This window comes from Podarcis bocagei (genome assembly GCF_964188305.1).
Source record: "Podarcis bocagei genome assembly, chromosome: 13".
NCBI lineage: Eukaryota > Metazoa > Chordata > Lepidosauria > Squamata > Lacertidae > Podarcis > Podarcis bocagei.
Window position 1 is genome coordinate 55,492,698 of NC_138138.1, and position 24,085 is coordinate 55,516,782.

General features: G+C 50.9%; 1 protein-coding gene across 1 annotated transcript in view; it reads right to left on the reverse strand.

Moving 5' to 3' along the window:
- Nucleotides 1–24,085, reverse strand: part of EPHB4 (EPH receptor B4) — a 53,237-nt gene that overhangs the window by 12,689 nt on the left and 16,463 nt on the right. Inside the window, exons 2-5 of the mRNA XM_081167774.1 lie at nt 17,138–17,205; nt 11,241–11,922; nt 2,646–2,801; nt 1,191–1,520 (exon numbers count right to left, since the gene is read on the reverse strand). Of these exons, the coding sequence (XP_081023900.1) occupies nt 1,191–1,520; nt 2,646–2,801; nt 11,241–11,922; nt 17,138–17,205 (1,236 nt within the window). The remainder of the gene's footprint in view (nt 1–1,190; nt 1,521–2,645; nt 2,802–11,240; nt 11,923–17,137; nt 17,206–24,085) is intronic.

The following is a 24,085-nucleotide window of genomic DNA, read 5'->3' on the forward strand; positions in this document are numbered from 1 at the left end:
TCTGTCCTCTCCCCCATGCTTTTCAACATCTACATGCAGCCGCTGGGAGAGATCATCAGGGGTTTGGGCTGGGTGTTCATCAGTATGCGGATGATACCCAGCTCTACCTCTCTTTCAAATCAGAACCAGTGAAGGTGGTGAAGGTCCTGTGTGAGTGTCTGGAAGCGGTTAGAGGATGGATGGCGGCTAACAGATTGAGGCTGAGTCCTAACAAGACAGAAGTATTGTTTTTGGGGGACAGGAGGCGGGCAGGTGTGGAGGACTCCCTGGTCCTGAATGGGGCAACTGTGTCCCTGAAGGACCAGGTGCGCAGCCTGGGAGTCATTCTGGACTCACAGCTGTCCATGGAGGCGCAGGTCAGTTCTGTGTCCAGGACAGCTGTCTACCAGCTCCATCTGGTACGCAGGATGAGACCCTCTCTGCCCACGGACTGTCTGGCCAAAGTGGAGCATGCTCTGGTTATCTCCTGCTTGGACTAATGTCATGCGGTCTACGTGGGGCTGCCTTTGAAGGTGACCCAGAAACTATAACTAATCCAGAATGCGGCTGCTAGAGCGGGGACTGGGAGCGGCTGCCGAGACCATATAACACCGGTCCTGAGAGATCTACATTGGCTCCCAGGACGTTTCCAAGAACAATTCAAAGTACAGTGGTACCTCGGGTTACATACGCTTCAGGTTACATACGCTTCAGGTTACAGACTCCGCTAACCCAGGAATAGTGCTTCAGATTAAGAACTTTGCTTCAGGATAAGAACAGAAATTAGGCTCCGGCGGCAGCAGGAGGCCCCATTAGCTAAAGCGGTGTTTCAGGTTAAGAATGGACCTCCGGAACGAATTAAGTACTTAACCAGAGGTACCACTGTATTGGTGCTGACCTTGAAAGCCCTAAACGGCCTCAAAGGCCCAGTAGACCTGAAGAAGCGTCTCCACCCCCATCTTTCAGCCCAGACACTGAGGTCTAGCTCCGAGGGCCTTCTGGCAGTTCCCTCCCTGTGAGAAGTGAGGTTACAGGGAACCAGGCAGAGGGGCTTCTCGGTGGTGGCCCCCGCCCTGTGGAACGCCCTCCCAGCAGATGTCAAGGAAATAAACAACTATCTGACTTTTGGAAGACACGGGAAACCCTGCCAGATGGGTGGGGTATAAATAATAAAGCATTCCTTCGCCGCTCCGGCTGCGGGAGCGACTGACCGTCCTTGTTGGTGGTCACGTTGATGGACTCCGAGGCCGGCGGGTTGTGGCTCATCTCGGAGACACCGTTGACGGCTTGGATCCGGAAGAGGTAGTTGATGTACGGCTGTAGCCCCTCCACGGTGACCGAGCGCTCCCACAGGCCCCTGGACCGGGGGGCGTAAGCCAGGCGGGAGCAGGGCCGGCACGGCTGCTTCTCGGGGCACTCGGAGCAGGTGACGTGGTAGGCCACGTCGTCGCGGCCGCCGTTCTCGAGGGGCTCGCTCCACTTCAGGACGGCCACCGAGCCGTTGATCTTGGCCTCGGGGCTGCGGGGCTTGGACGGGCCTTCTGCGGGGAAGGGAGGGAGGGAAAGAGGCAACGGTCAGGATGGGGGGACTCCGACCTACCCCAGGGCAGCCCTGCTCCAAACAAAGCAAACTTGAACCCTCTGCGTTGCAGGCGGGTTGGGCTAGATGACCCCTGGGTGTCCCTTTCTGACGGCAAGAGCTGTTTGGCAGCGGAATGGACTCCCTTCCTTGGAGGTTTTCAAGCAGAGGTCAGGTGTCCATCTGCCAGGGGTGATCTAGCTGAGATTCCTGCAATGCAGGGGGTTCGTCTGGATGACCTTTGGGGATCCCATCCAACTCTTCTATCAACCTGCTGCCCTCCAGCTGCTTTCGATTGTTTCATTTTTTATTAAGTTCATTTGTCTTTTTCCCCCTTTCCCCCCAAAAAAGTAACTTTCAACAAAGAAGCAAAGCACATTAAAACCAACGTTAGGACCAAAAAGAAAGAGGAAAACACCCAAAATTTCAATACCCCTTGTTTGGTTTTCTGTTTTAAAGCCCGAGAGACAGCAAAACGATAAGTTATACGGAAAAGGAACTCCTAAAACCGTTTGAAAGATGAGAAACAGCAATAAACTACAGACAAAACATCCAGTGCCATTCTACATGGCTGCTTTTAGCAGGCGCCAAAAAGAGTTCCACACTAAAATATCTATTTCTTCCAGAGGCAGGACACGCAGTTGGCCGCACCTGTAGCAGCGCCAGTTCTGCAGAACGAAGCGGTCGAGTGCGAGTACATGGCGCATGCCGAGAAATCCTATTTTTGAAAGGCAGGATAAAGACGTCCTACTCACAGATCACTAAAAGCCCAAAGTCCAGTTGGAAAAAGAACCTCTGCCTGGCACCTAAAGATGGTGCCAGGGCATCATTCCTGGGGAGAGCAGCGCAAAAGCGGGGAGCCACCACCGAAAAGGCCCCGTCCTCGTGCTGCCACCCTCCAGACCTCCCATGGTGGGAGCACACAAAGATCACAGGATCCAGGTTGGTTCACGTAGGGGGAGCCAACCTGTGAGGTGCTGGGGTCCCGAGTCACCGAAAGCTCCGTAGGTCAAATACTAGCCCCCGGAACCAGAACCCGGCTCCCGCCGAACCGCTCTCCCCCGCCACCGCCTTTGACATCACTTACTAGCACACGGCTTCGTCACGGGGTCCTTCTCCGTCCGGTAGAATCCGTTGCGGCAAGGGCATCCGCTGGATCCCGGGGCGTTTGATTGGCTGAAGGCCGGGCAGCTCTGGCAAAAGCCCTCGCCCTGAGAGGGTTTGAACATCCCTGCCGGGCAGGCTGCGGGGCGAGAGGGAGAGACAAGAGGATGTGAGAAGGATCCTTGCTGGTCGGATGGCCGCTGCGATCCGGGATTCTTCCGCTGCGATCCCCGCACTGCTGCAGCGGGTTGGGCTGGATGATCTCTGAGGGGCCCTGTCATCCCTAGAACTCTATAACCTTAAGAGGGTGGCGGTGGGATCGCCTTCATTGGAAGCTTTTAAACAGAGGTCGGACGGCTGTCTGTCAGGGATTCTTTAGCTACAATTCCTACATTGCATGGGGTTGGGCTGGATGACCCCTGGGGGTCCCTTTCAACCCTCTATAACCACTGGAGGTTTTTAAAAGGAAGTGGCTGTCTGTCAGGGATTCGTGCTTTGCTGCAGGGGGTTAGATCAGGGGCCAGCAAACTTTTTCAGCAGGGGGCCAGTCCGCTGTCCCTCAGACCTTGTGGGGGGCCGGACTATATTTTTTTTGGGGGGGGAAATGAACGAATTCCTATGCGCCACAAATAACCCAGAGATGCATTTTAAATAAAAGCACGCATTCTACTAATGTAAAAACACGTTGATTCCCGGACCATCCGCGGGCTGGACTGAGAAGGCGATTGGGCTGGATCCGGCCCCCGGGCCTTAGCTTGCCTACGCCTGGGTTAGATCAGGCACCCCCAAACTCTGCCCTCCAGATGTTTTTGGGACTACAACTCCCACCATCTCTAGCTAACAGGACCAGTGGGATGATGGGAATTGTAGTCCCAAAACAGCTGGAGGGCAGAGTTTGGAGACGCCTGGTTAGATGGCCACATAGAGATTTCAGTGAGGACAGATAAAAGGAAGTCGTTTTTCGTAACATTGCACAGTTACACTTTGGAACTCCCTGCTACAGGAGGCCGGGGTCGCCAACGACTTGGACGGCATTCAAAGAGGACTGGGCGAATACAGGGAGGGCTATGGATACACAGAGGAATTATACCAGAAAGATATGGATGTCTCGTACACCCCAGGTAGTGTGGTTGCTAACCTTGAGCCAGACATCCTGGAGAGTGAAGTCAAATGGGCCTTAGAAAGCACAGCAAATAACAAGGGCCAGTGGAAGTGATGGTATTCCAGCTGAACTATTTAAAATTTTAAACGATGATGCTGTTAAGGTGCTACACTCAAGTTTGGAAAACTCAGCAGTGGCCAGAGGATTGGAGAAGATCAGTCTACATCCCAATCCCAAAGAAGGGCAGTGCCAAAGAATGCTCCAACTACCGCACAATTGCACTCATTTCACACGCTAGCAAGGTTATGCTTAAAATTCTACAAGGCAGGCTCAAGCAGTATGTGGACCGAGAACTCCCAGAAGTGCAAGCTGGATTTCGAAGAGGCAGAGGAACCAGAGACCAAACTGCAAACATGCGCTGGATTATGGAGAAAGCTGGAGAGTTCCAGAAAGACATCTACTTCTGCTTCATTGACTATGCAAAAGCCTTTGACTGTGTCGACCACAGCAAACTATGGCAAGTTCTTAAAGAACATGTCCATTCTGAAGGAAATGTATGGAAGTGAGAGCTGGACCATAAAGAAGGCTGATGGCCGAAGAATGGATGCTTTTGAATTCTGGTGCTGGAGGAGACTCTTGAGAGTCCCATGGACTGCAAGGAGATCCAACGTCTCCATCCTGAAGGAAATCAGCCCTGAGTGCTCACTGGAAGGACAGATCCTGAAGCTGAGGCTCCAAGACTTTGGCCACCTCATGAGAAGAGAAGACTCCCTGGAAAAGACCCTGATGCTGGGAAAGATGGAGGGCACAAGGAGAAGGGGACGACGGAGGACGAGATGGTGGGACAGTGTTGTCGAAGCTACCAGCGTGAGTTTGACCAAACTGCGGGAGGCAGTGGAAGACGGGACGGCCTGGCGTGCTCTGGTCCAGGGGGTCACGAAGAGGCGGACACGAATAAAGAACATGGGCCCGATCCTGCAGGATCCTTTTACGCGCTTGGAAAGGACAGCCAAAGCCCAAAGAGATGCGCCACGGGAAATGATTGATGGAAATTTAAGGACTATTTGAATAAATATTGTAATGGAGAAAATTAGAAATGACTTGAAAGAAGCAAATAGGCCTAGGATGAAACTAAGTTACAATTAAATAAATGGGATTTAGAATGTTAAGAAAAGTGAATAAGATGGACTATAATTGTAAATTGTTTGAGTTTAATCATGATATTGGAAAGCTGTTATTTTTAATTACAAGGAAACTCAGAAGGGAGGGATTTGAGGAAGTCAATCAAGATGTTTAAAAGGTTGGATTTGTGAAGAATTACGTTTGTTATTGTTTATCTGTTTATTGTTCCTTCCCCCCCCCCCTCTTTCTTTTTCTGTTTTTGTGTATCATTCTGCTTTGTGGTTTGTGTTATCATTGTGGAAAATCTAATAATTTTTTTAAAAAGAAAATGATTGATTAATGAAATGGAATAAACAAGCAAATTAAAAGCCACTAAAGGCATCTGCCCAGGACGGACACTAGCTAAACCCAGCAAAAGTGTATTTCGAACAGCAGGAATGTTATCGACTCCCCACTAAACAAATGTAGAGGATAACCCTTGCTATCCCTGGGAGATAGGAGACTTTCGCCCTTTTCCCCCCCTCCGCAGAAGAAAAAAAACGATGTTTCACAATGAAGGCAGCGGTAAACAATGGCTGAAACAGTCCCGGCAGCTTTCTTGTCAGCTGCCCCCTAAGTCCGCCCCACTCCCAGAGGCCTTGTTGAGGACTCTCTCCCTCCCCACCCCACTCCAGCCGCCTGCCGGAGTTAGTTACCCTTGACCCCACAGATATTTGGAATTCCTGGGGGCTTGCAAGCCCCCGTCCAGCCGCCCCAGAGTTCAAAGACCCGTCCTTCCTGACCCAGAGGAGACAGAACGAGGCGAGAGAGAAAGCAACTGCAAGGCTGGGGGTACCAGAGGGGTCCCTTGAAGCAGTGGTGGGCTTCCTGGGGGAGCAAGGGGGCTGGCGAAGGGGTCTTTGGGGAAAGACCCCTTTGCTGCATTCGAACTGCACCAGGGACCGCAGAGGAAAGGATCAAAAAATAAAACTGCAAGGCTTTTGCAAAATTCTTTGGCGCATGTTTTCCTGCACCGTTCTGGTCGCCTCGCCTGAAAAAGGATGCCGAAAGAGCTGGGGAAGTTTCGGATAAGGGCCATCAAATCGATCGAGGGGCCGGGGCGACGCCAGGTCGCAGCGTTTGGGGGCTTTTGGGTTCAGAGAAAAGGGAACGGGAGTGGCAGCAGGGCGGAAATTTGCAAAACGGGGCATGGAAGGGGCTAGAGAAAGTTTTTCCCCTCTAAGATTCACAATGCTAGAAGTCCTGGGTATCCGAGCAAGCTGAATGTTGGGAGATTCAGGACTGTGGAACTCCCTGCCACTGTAGGCAGGAGTGGCCATGGACCTGGATGGCCTTAAAAGAGGATTAGGCAAATTCATGGAGGAGGAGAGGGCTATTGATGGCTAATTGTCAATATACCGTATTTTTTGCTCTGTAAGACTCACTTTTTCCCTCCTAAAAAGTAAGGGGAAATGTGTGTGCGTCTTATGGAGCGAATGCAGGCTGCGCAGCTATCCCAGAAGCCAGAACGGCAAGAGGGATTGCTGCTTTCGCTGTGCAGCGACCCCTCTTGCTGTCCTGGCTTCTGGGATTCAGAATATTTTTTCTCTTTTTTTCCTCCTCCAAAAACTAGGTGCGTCTTGTGGTCTGGTGCGTCTTATAGAGCGAAAAACACGGGGTACCTTTGCTCTGCAACTTCTACAGTCGCAGAAAGCAATGCGTCCGAATGCCAGTTGCCTGAAACCACTGGAAGGGAGAGTGCCGGTCTTGTGTTCAAATCCTGCTTGTGGATTTTCTGGGAACAGTAGCTCCACAAGTGGGAAAACTACAGTTCCCAGATGCTTTCAGGAGAAGTCTTGTGCTTTCAAAGCATCGCACAGAGGGGAACCTTAGGGCGTCAAAGGACAGAGTGTGGGAGAAGCTGTGATGATGATGTTAATAATAATAATAATTTTATTATGTATACCCCGCCCATCTGGCTGGGTTGCCAGACAAAAGACTCCGAGAGGAGGGAATCTGTCTTGAGTCCCTGAAAGCGAGCACAGCGATCGCGGCCAACAGACACACATCCCTCTCTGACTGAGACGTGGCTCCCTCCCTGCAAACTGTTTACGTTTCCTGGTGCCTGATCCGCCGCCCTGGTTTTCTACGAAGCGAGGAATGATGGAATGCGGCCTCTCTTCCTCGCAAGAAGGCGCAGGGCTGGGGGCCTCTTCCACATGCTAAAGCTTCGGTGGCCCCTTTTGGCACCCTGCCCGCAGATCTGGTCTCTTCTTCTCAAAAAGGATATCGTAGCTTAAGAACGCAAGGAGAGCGCTGATGGGAAGGCCCCACCGAACTGGGAATCGGAAGAATCGCTGGGAGGCAGACCAGAACCACCCATGGCTAGTAGCCATCGCTAGCCCTCGCCTCCTCCATGCCTTTGCCAAATCCTCTTTTGAAGCCATCCAAGTTGGTTTCCTGTGGCAGGGAGTTCCACAGTTTAACTCTGATCTGCGCTGTGAAGGATTTTTCTTTTGCCTGCCCTGAATCTCCCAGCATTCAGCTCCCACAAGTTATGGTGTCATGAGAGTGTAAGAAAAACTTTCTTCTACCCACTGTTCTTTCGTAAGCTTCCATCAAGCCGCCTCTTCCGAGCACAATTCAAAGTGTTGGTGCTGACCTTGAAAGCCCTAAACGGCCTCAAAGGCCCAGTAGACCTGAAGGAGCGTCTCCACCCCCATCGTTCTGCCCGGACACTGAGGTCCAGCTCCGAGGGCCTTCTGGCAGTTCCCTCCCTGTGAGAAGTGAGGTTACAGGGAACCAGGCACAGGGCCTTCTCGGTGGTGGCGCCTGCCCTGTGGAACGCCCTCCCAGCAGATGTCAAAGAGAACAACAACTACTAGACCTTTAGACGACATCTGAAGGCAGCCCTGTTTAGGGAAGCTTTTAATGTTTAACAGACCACTGTATTTTAATACATTGTTGGAAGCCGCCCAGGGTGGCTGGGGAGACCCAGCCAGATGGGAGGGGTATAAATAATAAATTATTATTATATTATTATTCCTCGCCTTTTCTCCAAACTAAAAGTCCCCAAACACTGTATTGAGTCGCTCCATATCCCCTTGATCATGTGGGCTGTGCTTTTCTGAATTTTTTCCAGCTCTACGATATCCCTTTTGAGGCGAGGCAGCCATAACTGAACACAAATGTTCCCAATGCGGCCGCGCCACAGATTTGTACCTCTCTTCCAAAGAGGTCGAGGCAGCGTACTTTGTTCTCCCCCTGCTCTCTGCTTTATCCTCACAACAGCCCTGTGTGGCTGGAGGATGGATGGCGGCTAACAGATTGAGGTTGAATCCTGACAAGACAGAAGGACTGTTTTGGGGGACAGGACTTGGGCGTGTGGGGGGGCCTCCCTGGTCCTGAATGGGGCAACTGTGTCCCTGAAGGACCAGGTGCGCAGCCTGGGAGTCATTCTGGACTCACAGCTGTCCATGGAGGCGCAGGTCAATTCTGTATCCAGGGCAGCTGTCTACCAGCTCCATCTGGTACACAGGATGAGACCCTTCCTGCCCGCAGACTGTCTGAGTGGTGCATGCTCTGGTTATCTCCCGCTTGGACCGCTGCCATGCGCTCTATGTGGGGCTACCTTTGAAGGTGACCCGGAAACTGCAACTAATCCAGCTAGACTGGGGACAGGGAGTGGTCACTGAGACCACATAACACCGGTCTTGAAAGACCTACACTGGCTCCCAGCACGTTTCCGAGCACAATTCAAAGTGTTGGTGCTGATCTTGAAAACCCTAAATGTCCTCAAAGGCCCAGTATACCTGAAGGAGCGTCTCCACCCCGGACACAAGGGTCCAGCTCCGAGGGCCTTCTGGCGGTTCCCTCCCTGCAAGAAGTTACAGGGAACCAGGCAGAGGGCCTTTTCGGTAGTGGCACCCGCCCTGTGGAACACCCTCCCACCAGATGTCAAAAAGATAAACAACTACCTGAGATTTAGAAGACGTCTGAAGGCAGCCCTGTTTAGGGAAGTTTTTAAGGTGTGACATTTTAATGTATTTTTAATCTTTGTTGGAAGCCGCCCAGAGTGGCTGGGGAAGCCCAGCCAGATGGGTGGGGTACAAATAATAAATTATTATTATTATGTGAAGTAGGTCAAGCCAAGAGGCCCTGACTGACCCCTCAAGATCCCCTCTTTCACAGCTGAGTGAGGATTCGAACCCGTGCTGGCCTACCCTTCAGGGTTGTTGTTGTGAGGGCAGAACCACTACCTGAGAACTTCTTCGATGAAAAGCAGGAGCGAAATTCAGTTCATAACCAGCGACGGGAGATTTAGAGAATGATGTTTATAGCGTGGCACTGATAACACCAAGTTTTCAGGTTCGATACCCGTATGGGACAGCTACACATTCCCGCGTTGCAGCGGGTTGGTCTAGATGACCGTTGGGGTCCCTTCCAACTCTACAATTCTATGACTCATGGCCTGGAGGGAGAAGAGTATTCTCCCTTGGTCTCACAATAGTCTTTTTCATCCATTTGAAGTCAACAGTCAGTAGATTTAGGTCAGACCCCCCCACAAAAACCCCCCTAAAGGCTTGAGGGAAGTCCTTGGTTATAGAATCAATAATTAACTTCACAAAGTTGTCTGCCAGAAGATCCCGTGATGGCAAGTCCTGGATGGGAGCCAGGGTGCGTCCTATAATGTTTTCGTAAGTGCTGGAAGCCACACAGAGCGGCTGGGTCAACACAGCAAGACAGGCAAGACATAGATAAAATAAATAAAATCCTCATCATCTTTGAACAGCGTCAGCACCGAGAGCTCAGAGTCTCGGCTACCCCTTTGCACCTTTCTGGCTTCCCACTTACTCGCCTCCTTTATTTATTTATTGCCATCTGTGTGTTTTTATGTTGTGAGCTGCCCCGACATCTGCAGACAAAGGGCAGTACAGTGGCACCTCGGTTTAAGAACAGTCCAGTTTAAGAACGATTTGGTTTAAAAACCCCACAAAAACGGAAATAGTGTCTTGGTTTGAGAACTTCGCCTCGGTCTAAGAACGGAATCCGAATGGTGGAAGGGCACCGGCGGTGGGAGGTCTCATTAGGGAAAGCGTGCCTCGGTTTAAGAACGGTTTTGGTTTAAGAATGGACATCCGGAATGGATTAAGTTTGTAAACCAACGTACCACTGTATACAGATTGAATAAACAACATTTTCCCTCCTGGGGAAAAAACTGCTCTTTAGTGCTCAATCAGAGCAAACAGGAATCTGGGTTTCCCCCATTTGTTCTGGGTTTTCCCTTGGAAAGGAGAGCAGGTCAAGGGGGAAACTCATTGGACCCATGCTTAGAAAGCGTGGGTCAAGCGTGGAACTGTCAGGACTTTTGCTTTCTAGGCACAGCACATGGGCAAGTGTGGAGGAGCCCTGTAGGTAGGTAGGTAGGTAGGCAGGCAGGCAGGCAGATAGATAGATAGATAGATAGATAGATAGATGATAGATAGATGATAGATAGCAGAGGGCCTTCTCAGTGGTGGCCCCCACCCTGTGGAACGCCCTCCCACCAGATGTCAAAGAGAACAACAACTACCAGACTTTTAGAAGACATCTGATGGCAGCCCTGTTTAGAAAAGCTTTTAGTGTTTGATGCATTACTGTATTTTAATATTTTATTGGAAACTGCCCAGAGTGGCTGGGGAAGCCCAGCCAGATGTGCTGGGTATAAATAAATTATTATTATTATTATTATTATTATTATTATTATTATTATTATTATTATTGATAGATGTATATAACTGAGATTAATGACGAAATACAGTCCTGCCTCGGCTTACGTTACCCTCGAGTAACGTAAACTTTGGGTTGCGAAAGCAGCAAACACAGAAGTATCGGGTTTCGGCGCTTGCGCATGCATAGAATCAACACCTCCAGTTGCGGGGGATCCAGCCGGAGCTCCGGAACGGATCCCATCCACAACCGGAGGTAAAGGTAAAGGGACCCCTGACCATTAGGTCCAGTAGTGACCGACTCTGGGGTTGCGGTGCTCATCTCGCTTTATTGGCCGAGGGAGCCAGCGTACAGCTTCCGGGTCATGTGGCCAGCATGACTAAGCTGCTTCTGGCGAACCAGAGCAGTACACGGAAACGCCGTTTACCTTCCCACCAGAGCAGTACCTATTTATCTACTTGCACTGGTGTGCTTTCGAACTGCTAGGTTGGCAGGAGCAGGGACTGAGCAATGGGAACTCACCCCGTCACGGGGATTCGAACCGCCAACCTTCTGATCGGCAAGCCCTAGGCTCTGTGGTTTAACCCACAGCGCCACCGGCATCCCCAACTGGAGGGACCACTGTAATAATCATAACGATGCTCCTCCTCTGCGGGGCATTCTCACCTCGGCACTTGGTGTTCTCCTCGGACGGCTCGTGTCCGGCCGCGCAGGTGCAGTCGGTGACGGTCTGTTCGGCCCACTCTCCGTCCTCGCGGCAGTACATGCTGAGCGGCCGGGCGCTGACCTTGACGGCGTTGGGCACGCACCGGCCGGCCACGGGCATGACCAGCTCGCGGGGCACCGTCTCCTGGAAGTGGGTGAAGTTGACGGTGACGGCGGGACACTTCTTGTAGAAGAGTCGGACGGAGAGCACGGCCATGCAAGCTCCCTGGTCCTGGAAGGCCAGGTAGAAGCCGGCCTTGGAGAGCGGTCCGATCTTGAGGGTCTTGACGTTGACCTTGCCGGAGGCCTCCATACCCGCTCGCTTGCGCGTCAGGTGCTCGGCTGCCACTGTGTCGACCTTGACGTAGGGGTTCTCCATCCAGGGCGGGAAGGACTCGGTGGCCAGGTCGCGGTCGGCCTCGTAGAAGAAGACGTTGAAGGTCTCCTTGCAGGAGCGCGTGACCTGCGGGATGGAGAAGCACTCCACCACCGTGAAGCGCAGCTCAGCGTAGACATGCGTGGCCCCCGAGCGAGGGACGAAGGTGGTGCGCAGCCAGTTGTTCTGGTTCGGGGAGCGGACGCCGCACACCTCGAAGGTGCGGACGCTGTTCTGCTCCTCGTCCAGGCCGCTCAGCTCCTCCCACTGCCACAAAGAGAGAGAGAGAGAGAGAGAGAGAGAGAGAGGACATTTTGAAAGTTTGTTGGGTGTTCAGAGCAACCCAAGCCGGTGGCCTTCTCGATGTTTTGGGCCACGGATCCAATTAGCCCCGTCAGCACGGCCATTTTGGGAAAAAGCTCCCGTCAGCCCCGGTCAGCATAGTCATTTTGGAAAACAGTTCCCATCAGTCCCTGTGAGCACAGCCATTTGGGGCCACACTTCCCATCAGACCCTGTCAGCAAGGCCATTGGGGCCACACTTTCTCATCAGCCCTGTCAGCACGGCCAGTGGGGCCACACTTCCCATCAGCCCTGTCAGCACGGCCAGTGGGGCCACACTTCCCATCAGCCCTGTCAGCACGGCCAGTGGGGCCACACTTCCCATCAGCCCCTGTCACGGCCATTGGGGCCACACTTCCCATCAGCCCCTGTCAGCAAGGCCATTGGGGCCACACTTCCCATCAGCCCCTGCCACCACAGCCATTTTGGAAAACAGTTCCCATCAGCCCCTGCCAGTACAGCCATTTTGGAAAACAGTTCCCATCAGCCCCTGTCAGCAAAGCCATTTGGGGCCACATTTCCCATCAGCCCCTGTCAGCACGGCCAGCGAGGCCACACTTCCCATCAGCCCTGTCAGCACGGCCAGTGAGGCCACACTTCCCATCAGCCCTGTCAGCACGGCCATTGGGGCCACACTTCCCATCAGCCCCTGTCACGGCCATTGGGGCCACACTTCCCATCAGCCCCTGTCACGGCCTTTGGGGCCACACTTCCCATCAGCCCCTGCCACCACAGCCATTTTGGAAAACAGTTCCCATCAGCCTCTGCCAGCACGGCTGTATGATGCAAAGGCCCATGGGAGTTGTAGTCCAAACCTACTGGAGGGCGCCATGTTCATGAAGCTCTTCTCAGGGTGCCAAAAAACTCCATTTTTCTTCTCGTTTCCTGGGCTGCTCAGAGTTAACTCCCGGACCGATCTAAGTCTGGAGCGCTATTTCTTTTGTTCTGAGATTTGAGCTGCTTCTTTTGTTCTGAGATTTGAGCTGCTTCTTTTGTTCTGAGATTTGAGCTGCTGTTTTTAATAATCTGGCTTCGTCTTTAAACTGAGTTTTTAACCGTTCAGTGATCTGAAAGCCTAATGAACACACCCTGCAATAAACGACCACCAATTCGGATGGCTTTAAAAGAGGATTTTATGTTCAGCTTCATTGGCTGACAAGTCCTGCTTGTGGGCTTCCTATAATGGGCATCTGTTTGTCCCAAACGCACTCTGCATACCCCCAGAGGCACTCCTGTTCATCCCGCTTCCGCTTCCGGTCCCAAATGCACTCTGCATACCCCCAGAGGCACTCCTGTTCACCCTGCTTCCGCTTCCGGTCCCAAATGCACTCTGCATACCCCCAGAGGCACTCCTGTTCACCCTGCTTCCGCTTCCGGTCCCAAATGCACTCTGCATACCCCCAGAGGCACTCCTGTTCACCCTGCTTCCACTTCCGGTCCCAAACCCACTCTGTATACCCCCAGAGGCACTCCTGTTTACTCTGCTTCCGCTTCCGGTCCCAAACCCACTCTGTATACCCCCAGAGGCACTCCTGTTCATCCCGCTTCCGCTTCCGGTCCCAAACGCACTCTGTATACCCCCAGAGGCACTCCTGTTTACTCCGCTTCCCATTCCGGCCCCAAATGCACTCTGTATACACCCAGAGGCACTCCTGTTTACTCCGCTTCCCATTCCGGCCCCAAACGCACTCTGTATGCACCCAGAGGCACTCCTGTTTACCCCGCTTCCCATTCCGGCCCCAAACGCACTCTGTATACACCCAGAGGCACTCCTGTTTACCCCGCTTCCCATTCCGGCCCCAAACGCACTCTGTATACACCCAGAGGCACTCCTGTTTACCCCGCTTCCCATTCCGGCCCCAAACGCACTCTGTATACACCCAGAGGCACTCCTGCTTACCCCGCTTCCCATTCCGGCCTCAAACGCACTCTGTATGCACCCAGAGGCACTCCTGTTTACCCCGCTTCCCATTCCGGCCTCAAACGCAGTCTCTATACACCCAGAGGCACTCCTGTTTACCCCGCTTCCCATTCCGGCCCCAAACGCACTCTGTATACACCCAGAGGCACTCCTGCTTACCCCGCTTCCCATTCCGGCCTCAAACGCACTCTGTATGCACCCAGAGGCACTCCTGTTTACCCCGCTTCCCATTCCGGCCTCAAACGCACTCTGTATGCACCCAGAGGCACTCCTGTTTACCCCGCTTCCCATTCCGGCCCCAAACGCACTCTGTATACACCCAGAGGCACTCCTGCTTACCCCACTTCCAATCCCAAACGCACTCTGTATACATCCAGAGGCACTCCTGTTTACCCCGCTTCCGCTTCCGGTCCCAAATGCACTCTGCATACCCCCAGAGGCACTCCTGTTCACCCTGCTTCCGCTTCCGGTCCCAAATGCACTCTGTATACCCCCAGAGGCACTCCTGTTTACTCTGCTTCCGCTTCCGGTCCCAAATGCACTCTGTATACACCCAGAGGCACTCCTGTTTACTCCGCTTCCCATTCCGGCCCCAAACGCACTCTGTATACACCCAGAGGCACTCCTGCTTACCCCGCTTCCCATTCCGGTCCCAAATGCACTCTGTATACACCCAGAGGCACTCCTGTTTACTCCGCTTCCCATTCCGGCCTCAAACGCACTCTGTATACACCCAGAGGCACTCCTGCTTACCCCGCTTCCCATTCCGGCCTCAAACGCACTCTGTATACACCCAGAGGCACTCCTGTTTACCCCGCTTCCCATTCCGGCCCCAAACGCACTCTGTATACACCCAGAGGCACTCCTGTTTACCCCGCTTCCCATTCCGGCCCCAAACGCACTCTGTATACACCCAGAGGCACTCCTGTTTACTCCGCTTCCCATTCCGGCCTCAAACGCACTCTGTATGCACCCAGAGGCACTCCTGTTTACCCCGCTTCCCATTCCGGCCCCAAACGCACTCTGTATACACCCAGAGGCACTCCTGTTTACTCCGCTTCCCATTCCGGCCCCAAACGCACTCTGTATGCACCCAGAGGCACTCCTGCTTACCCCGCTTCCCATTCCGGCCTCAAACGCACTCTGTATGCACCCAGAGGCACTCCTGCTTACCCCGCTTCCCATTCCGGTCCCAAATGCACTCTGTATACACCCAGAGGCACTCCTGTTTACTCCGCTTCCCATTCCGGCCTCAAACGCACTCTGTATACACCCAGAGGCACTCCTGCTTACCCCGCTTCCCATTCCGGCCTCAAACGCACTCTGTATACACCCAGAGGCACTCCTGCTTACCCCGCTTCCCATTCCGGCCTCAAACGCACTCTGTATGCACCCAGAGGCACTCCTGTTTACCCCGCTTCCCATTCCGGCCCCAAACGCACTCTGTATACACCCAGAGGCACTCCTGTTTACCCCGCTTCCCATTCCGGCCCCAAACGCACTCTGTATACACCCAGAGGCACTCCTGTTTACCCCGCTTCCCATTCCGGCCCCAAACGCACTCTGTATACACCCAGAGGCACTCCTGTTTACCCCGCTTCCCATTCCGGCCCCAAACGCACTCTGTATGCACCCAGAGGCACTCATGTTTACCCCGCTTCCCATTCTGGCCCCAAACGCACTCTGTATACACCCAGAGGCACTCCTGCTTACCCCACTTCCAATCCCAAATGCACTCTGTATACCCCCAGAGGCACTCCTGTTTACCCCGCTTCCAATTCTGGTCCTAAACCTGCTGCCGCACACCACAAACGACGAGAATTACTGTATTTTTCGCTCTATAGGATGCACCCGACCATAGGACGCACCTTGTTTCAGAGGGGGGAGAACAAGAAAAAAAACTCTCCCCCTCTCTGCCCAGCACCCCTTCAGCCAAGCGGCAGGAGGTGCTGCGCAGAGAGGGGGGAAATATTTTTTTCTTGTTTTCCCCCTCTAAAACAAGGTGCCGTTCAAGGTGCGTTCAGTCGCCTTCAGGCGGCTACCTTGGAAGCCTGGAGGAGAGCGAGAGGGGTCGGTGTGCAACGACCCCTCTCGCTCTCCGGGCTTCAGTGAAGGCAACCCGAAGCCTCCGGAGCGCGGTGGGAGTTTCCGCTGCACTCCGGAGGCTTCGGGTTCCTTTCGACCTGCTCTTTGGGGCTGCCAGGGGGAAGCCCACCGCCAGCCCCAAAGAGCAGGTCGGGGAGCAGCGGAAAGGCGCGCAGCCTTCCCGCTGCTCCGCGAGCTTCTTGGGGCTGCCGGGGAAGCCCGGGTTTTGCCCCCCCCCAGCCCCAAAGAGCAAAGAAGCCAAGACAGTGAGCAGGACGCATCCCGCTCGCTGTCTTGGCTTCTGCCATAGCCACGCGCAACCTCTCCAGCCTGCACGCGGCTATGGCTTCTTTAGTCCCGCGCAACCTCTCCGGCAGAGAGAGGCTGCGCGCGGCTATGGCAATACCCCCACCTCCCGCCAAAGCCCACAGGAGCCGCGCACCCTTTAAGGAGCGCACGGCTCCTGCGGGCTTTTCTACGAGGAGGGAGAAGGGACTGACTGGCCACATCAGTCCCTTCTCCCTCCTGAGGAAAAGCTTGCAAGAGCAGCGCGGAGCTTGTGGGGGGCTTTGGGGGGCTTTTCCCGCCTGCCTCCCCCCTGCACTCGCTCCACAGGACGCACACACATTTCCCCTTCATTTTTGGCGGGGGAAAAGTGCGTCCTATAGAGCGAAAAATACGGTAACGGCCTCTGGGTTTCTCAACCTGCTTTCCCCACGCTCCCTTTGCAAAAGCTGGGAAGTTTCACATTTATAATAAAAAACTTTCTGCCTCAGGGTTTCTTGCACGGCAGGCGATTGGGCTACGATTATTTCTATTATTTCTTCCCACCCACCTAGCAGACCTTGGCCCCGACTCTCTGAGCTGACGGGAGACATGAGGCAACGTGGACCCGGGAGAGGACAGGGACTTTGATTATCTATTGATTTTTGAATGTTATTGTTATTCATGTTTTCATACTGTATTTTATGCTGCTTTTATAATTAAGTGTTTAAAATTTGTTGTTAGCCACCCTGAGCCCAGTTTTTGAACCGGGAAGGGCTGGGTATAAATAAAATAAAATAATAATTATTATTATTATTATTATTATTATTATTATTATTATTATTATTATCCCACCTTCCCGCTGCCTCACCTGCCCATCCGCAGGATACGTCATCCATCGAAGGTCCACCGTCTCCAACTTGGTGTTCATAAGACTCTCTGAAAAAGAGAGAGAGACAGGATTTGACTGACGTTGGAGTGAGAACGAGTTGAGAAATAAGACTACAAGCACATATTGATATAGGAATGTATTAGATACATACAATAACAAGAGTACATTCATTTATAAAAAAAGGAATATACAACAGGAAAGAAAGGAAGTCTAGTGTGTTGGTGTGTATATGATTTGGGGGGGGGCAAATTGTTTTTGCTTTTTCTCCTTTTTTCGTTTCATCTTCTTTCTAGGTACTGGTATATAAAATTTGTATATAATTTTTGTACACATGTTGGAAATTATAGTAAGCCCTGTAATGGAATAGGACAACATTTAAGGATGTAATATAAGAATGTTAAGAAATAAATAAAATGCAAATTCAAAAAAGAAAGAGAGACAGAAGAGAATTCTGACATTCATTTTTATTTAATTTTGCCGGGATTTGACTTGCACAGAACATTGCGACAGAGAGAACCAGAAGGGGTTAATGATCTACGCAGGAATGCAGTCCCAGGGGCCGAATGCCATTCCCCACCTGGCCCTTGGACGCCTCCCCTAGTAGCCAACACCCTTCACTGGCCCTGCTTTGCATAGAACTTGAATTTATTTGCCGCCAAATCATTTTGCAAGCTTTCGAGTGCCGCAGAACTCTTCGTCGCCTCTTGATGAGGAGTTCTGTGTAACTGGAGAATATGATGAAAACAATGTACAGATGGTATATCTGTCCTCTCCCCCATGCTTTTCAACATTTACATGCAGCCGCTGGGAGAGATCATCAGGGGGTTTGGGCTGGGTGTCCATCAGTATGCGGATGATACCGAGCTCTACATCTCTTTCAAATCAGAACCAGTGAAGGCGGTGAAGGTCCTGTGTGAGTGCCTGGAGGCGGTTGGAGGATGGATGGCAGCAAACAGATTGAGGCTGAGTCCTAACAAGACAGAAGTATTGTTTTTGGGGGACGGAGGGCGGGCAGGTGTGGAGGGCTCCCTGGTCCTGAATGGGGTAACTGTGCCCCTGAAGGACCGGGTACGCAGCCTGGGAGTCATTTTGGACTCATCGCTGTCCATGGAGGCACAGGTCAAATCTGTGTCCAGGGCAGCTGTCTATCGGCTCCATCTGGTACGCAGGATGAGACCCTTCCTGCCCGCAGACTGTCTGGCCAGAGTGGTGCATGCTCTGGTTATCTCCCGCTTGGACTACTGCAATGCGCTCTATGTGGGGCTACCTTTGAAGGTGACCTGGAAACCACAACTAATCCAGAATGCGGCAGCTGGACTGGGGACTGGGAGACCATATAACACTGGTCTTGAAAGACCTACATTGACTCCCAGTACGTTTCTGAGTACAATTCAAAGTGTTGGTGCTGACCTTGAAAGCCCTAAACGGCCTCAAAGGCCCAGCAGACCTGAAGGAGCGTCTCCACCCCCATCGTTCTGCCCGGACATTGAGGTCCAGCGCCGAGGGCCTTCTGGCGGTTCCCTCATTGCGAGAAGCAAAGCTACAAGGAACCAGGCAGAGGGCCTTCTTGGTGGTGGCGCCCGCCCTGTGGAACGCCCTCCCACCAGATGTCAAAGAGAACAAGAACTACCAGACTTTTAGAAGACATCTGAAATCAGCTCTGTTTAGGGAAGCTTTTAACGTTTAATAGATTATTGCATTTTAGTGTTTTGTTGGAAGCCGCCCAGAGTGGCTGGGGAAACCCAGCCAGATGGGCGGGGTATAAATAAATTATTATTATTATTATTATTATTATTATTATTATTATTATTATTATTATTATTATTAGACACCTGTGAAATTAGCTAAAATGTATAAGACAAATAGCAAATGTTGGAAATGTAAAGAAAAAGAAGGAACATTTTATCATATGTGGTGGGAATGTAAAAAAGTAAAGGACTTCTGGGGAATGATATATAGAGAGATGAAAAAGATGTTGAAATATACATTTTTTTAAAAAACCAGAAGCCTTTTTTACTCAGTCAGGATATTAATAGGCAAGATGGTAAATTGATTTTATATGCAACAACAGCGGCAAGAGTGTTGTTAGCCCAGAAATGGAAGCAAGAAGAAATTCCGACAAAGGAAGAATGGCAGACAAAATTAATGGACTACACAGAATTAGGCAAAATGAGAGGAAGAATTCGAAACCTGCTGGACCAGAGATTCACAGAAGAAGTATACGAATTATTTGAAGAGCACTTGTAATCAACAAATTACGCTCGTAGGACTACAAGACGTTTTGTAAGGAAAAACCTATGACACGTTACAAACTGGAAAAGAACAGATATATTAGTCATGAGATTTAAAAGTAATAGGGAAAATAAGAAATGCATATTAAGTGATTAGATTGGAAGATTTTCAGACGAGATTGATGGAAGTCCAAAAATTTGTATACGATGTATAAGTATGTTTACTTAAAATTAATAAAAATATTATGTATAAGAGGAGTTCTGTGTAACTGGGAAGCTTGCGCACTTCCTATAAAGCCACTGCCCTAATGTGGATTTGGGGATTACGGGTCAACAGGCTTTCAGGGTCAAAATGTTATCTTAGTAAAAAACAAGCCATCTAAATCCCTTAAATCTCAACCTTCGGGAAAGTTTGCGTTTCTCGTTAAAAGGGCAAATCGCCGGGACAGAAATGTTGACATTTTGAGGTTCGGCGTTACAAATCAGTCACGGATCTCACTCATTAACGATGAGGGTGATTATTTTATTATTCGCACCCTGCCCATCTAAGTTGCCCCAACAAATATAAAAATATATTTGCTTTCGGCAAACGCTGGAGTCGCCCATCTTCACCCCAAAGGCATTGGTCACCTGAGAATTGTGTGTTTTTCAGGGCCCACGCCAATTCTCAAGACTGCAATTTCTTTTAACGGTTTCTAATTCTGAATTTTAACCTGCCGCATCCCTCCCGGGTACCTGCTGGTGAAGCAACAGACATCATATTACTAACCAATAATAATAATTAATAATAATGGCTGCTGGCGGACTTTCTGTGGTTTATTTAGCAACGCATCCGCACAGATGGCAAATTGCATCCAAAATATGATTTCATCCGGCGATGGTTTTGATTAGGCGAGTTCTAGATCCGCTGTTTAGGCTCTTATCTATCCCGCTAAATATCCCTTTTAACGTTTCTCTTTATATCTTTCATTTCCTGACCCTGTATCCCCGGCCTGTGAGTTTGCCTCCCTTTCGCTGGAATACGTACGCCGTTCGTCTTGTTTTACGTTTAATGAAATTTAACGCTTTAAAAGAGGCTCTTGAATCAGGTCGTGAGCCAAGATATCTCCAACGTTATCGATTCAAACGCCTGCTTGCTTGAGGAAATGCAAGTCAGGAAGGTTTTTTCCTTCGCAGGGGTTTGTGTTTTCTTTATTCTTCGTGTCTTTTAAGACATGTTAAAAGCCTCGCGGTTTATAAATCTGCCTGTCTGCCTGTTGAGTTTGGAAAAAATGGGAGGAGAAAGACCATGGGGAATTTTTTTTGGGGGGGGGGAATCTGTGAATCCAAGACGCCTGGGTCCTCGAAGGAGGAGCAGATCAGAGCTTCATTCCCGTCTCCTCCTCACGAGGAAGCCGCAAGACGTTACCTTAAAAGTGTTCAAAAGCAAGGCATTGCAAAGGAAGATGGGAGTGCACAATGAACGCAGCAAAATTAACAACAGCAATGAAGTATTATTCCTTCCTAGAATCGCAGACCTGGAAGGGACACCGGAGGGTCACCCACATCAACCCCTCTGCAATGCTGCAATCTCAACACACGGTCTCCCATCTAATTTTAAACCGGGCCAGACCCTGCTTAGCTTTGCAAACGCGCCAGCAGGGTCATCGCCCCAGCACTTAAAACAATTTCAAAACAAAACCTTGCTAAAGGAGGTCAGATGCGGAATAGGCATTTAAAACAGGCATTCGGAAGGGAACAAAATTGCATCTTAAACAAGAGAGAGCGTCTCTGCTGCCGTTGCTGCCAAAGGACCCCTTTTAAAAATTGTACCTTCTCACAGAGTGACAGCCGCAGATGTTGGGTGCAATTCATTTTTAAAGGGTGCAAATTCCCTAGAGAATTTGCTTCGTATAATATCTACCTATCTATGCAGATGACACAACCTTGATGGCAGAAAGTGAGGAGGAATTAAAGAACCTTTTAATGAGGGTGAAAGAGGAGAGCGCAAAATATGGTTTGAAGCTCAACATCAAAAAATTGAAGATCATGGCCACTGGTCCCATCACCTCCTGGCAAATAGAAAGGGAAGAAATGGAGGCAGTGAGAGATTTTACTTTCTTGGGCTCCATGATCACTGCAGATGGTGACAGCAGCCACGAAATTAAATGATGCCTGCTTCTTGGGAGAAAAGCAATGACGAACCTAGACAGCATCTTCAAAAGCAGAGACATCACCTTGCCAACAAAGGTCCGTATGGTTAAAGCTCTGGTTTTCCTAGTAGTGATGTATGCAAGTGAGAGCTGGACCCTAAAGAAGGCTGATGGCTGAAGAATTGATGCTTTTGAATTCTGGTGCTGGAGAAGACTCTTGAGAGTCCCATGGACTGCAAGAAGATCCAACCTCTCCATTCTGAAGGAAATCAGCCCTGAGTGCTCACTGGAAGGACAGATCCTGAAGCTGAGGCTCCAAGACTTTGGCCACCTCATGAGAAGAGAAGACTCCCTGGAAAAGACCCCGATGTTCGGAAAGATGGAGTGCGCAAGGAGAAGGGGACGACAGAGGACGAGATGGTGGGACAGTGTTCTCGAAGTGACCAGCATGAGTTTGACCAAACTGCGGGAGGCAGTGTAAGACAGGACGGCCTGGCGTGCTCTGGTCCAGGGGGTCACGAAGAGTCGGACACGACTAAACGACTAAACAACAACAAAAATCTATCTATCTATCTATCTATCTATCTATCTATCTATCTATCTATCTACAACGCCACCCAGGTGGTCCAGAAATCCGGGCCGAAATCCACACCCACCAAAACCCTGCTCTTGTTTTTTCACACAGACCAAAAAGGAAAAAAAAAACGCTGAGCCAATTCCCCGACCCCGTTCCCTCCCCACTCACACAATTGCACGAGGTTCTGGGAACAACGCTGACTCCCAAAGGGTCAAAGGTGGTCACTCGGTGGCGGCATATTTATAAAAAGCCGGACTCGCGTCATTTCCCCAAACAGCCTCTGCGGCTGCCGCCACCGCCCAGGGCTAGGAAGACAACTCCCACCATTTCACGGACACACGTGCCCCCCCTTACATCATTCACATGTGACGCCTCCCCGTCCCCCTTTATCCGCTTTCCGGATTTTTATTTTATTTTAAAAAGTCCTTCTCCGACGCGCCGTTCAACTGCAGAACTCCCTCCCACAGGAAAACCGGGTGGCTTCAGAAGAGGGTCTTTCCTTTTCCCAAGGGGGACGCAATCCCGCCCCCCGGCTTCAGCTTCAATTGTGCAAAGTGAAGCATACAGTTAGCCTGCGGAACTCCCTCCCACTTGAGGCAGCGACTTCCAATAAGAGGACCGTGCAAATTCATTAAGGAGAGGGCTGTCCACAAACTACTAGCCAGGATGGCTATACTACGTCCTGTACAATTGGAGGCAGCAAGGCAACCGAATGCCGGAAACCGCAGGAGGGGAGGGTGGGTCTTGGGTTCGAATCCTGGTTGCGGATTTTAGGGCAGGCAGCTGGTCGGCCACTTTGAGGACAGGATGCTGGACTAGGTGGTCCGGGGACCTGATCCGGCTAAAGTTTCTTATCTTCTTAACAAACCCCCCTTCTCCCCTCAATGTTAACTGGGGGGAGGGGTTGCATCCCCCACCTTACAAAAAAATATCTTGGTGCATGGTGGCAAAGGGATGGATACTTGAAGTGGGTGCTCCGCCTCTGCCAAGATCACCCGAGAAAACAAAAGGGCCCTTTGTTTGAGCAAGCCCCCCGCCCACCCTTTCGCCCCTGTTGGAAGGGGAGGGGGGTCTCAAATGTGTGACTTGAGCAGAGGACCACGGGAGTCAAGATAGGGAAGGATTTTGCAAATGCAAGAAGAGCTCGCTGGATCAGACCCATCTAGGCCAACCGGACACCACAATGGGAAACCCAGAAAGCAGGATTCGAATAATAATAATAATAATAACAGCAACAACAACAATAATAATAATAACAGCAACAACAACAACAATAATAACAGCAACAACAACAATAATAATAACAACAACAACAATAATAATAACAGCAATAATAATAATAACAGCAATAATAATAATAATAATAATAATAATAATAATAATAATAATAATAATAATAATAATAATAATTTATTATTTATACCCCGCCCATCTGGCTGGGCTTCCCCAGCCACTCTGGGCGGCTTCCAACAAAACACTAAAATACAGTAATGCATCAAACATTAAAAGCTTCCCTAAACAGGGCTGCCTTCAGATGTCTTCTAAAAGTCTGGTGGTTGTTTTTCTCTTTGCATCTGTTGGGAGGGCGTTCCACAGGGCAGGTGCCACCACCGAGAAGGCCCTCTGCCTGGTTCCCTGTAACTTGGTTTCTCGCAGGGAGGGAACTGCCAGAAGGCCCTCGGAGCTGGACCTCAGTGTCCGGGCTGGACGATGGGGGTGGAGACGCTCCTTCAGTTCTACTGGGCCTTTGAAGCCGTTTAGGGCTTTCAAGGTCAGCAGGTGCTGTGGTCTAAACCACAGAGCCTAGGGCTTGCTGATCGGAAGGTTGGCAGTTCGAATCCCCGCGCCAGGGTGAGCTCCCATTGCTCTGTCCCTGCTCCTGCCAACCTAGCAGTTCAAAAGCACGTCAAAGTGAAAGTAGATAAATAGGTACCACTCTGGCGGGAAGGTAAACGGCATTTCCATTCGCTGCTCTGGTAGGCCAGAA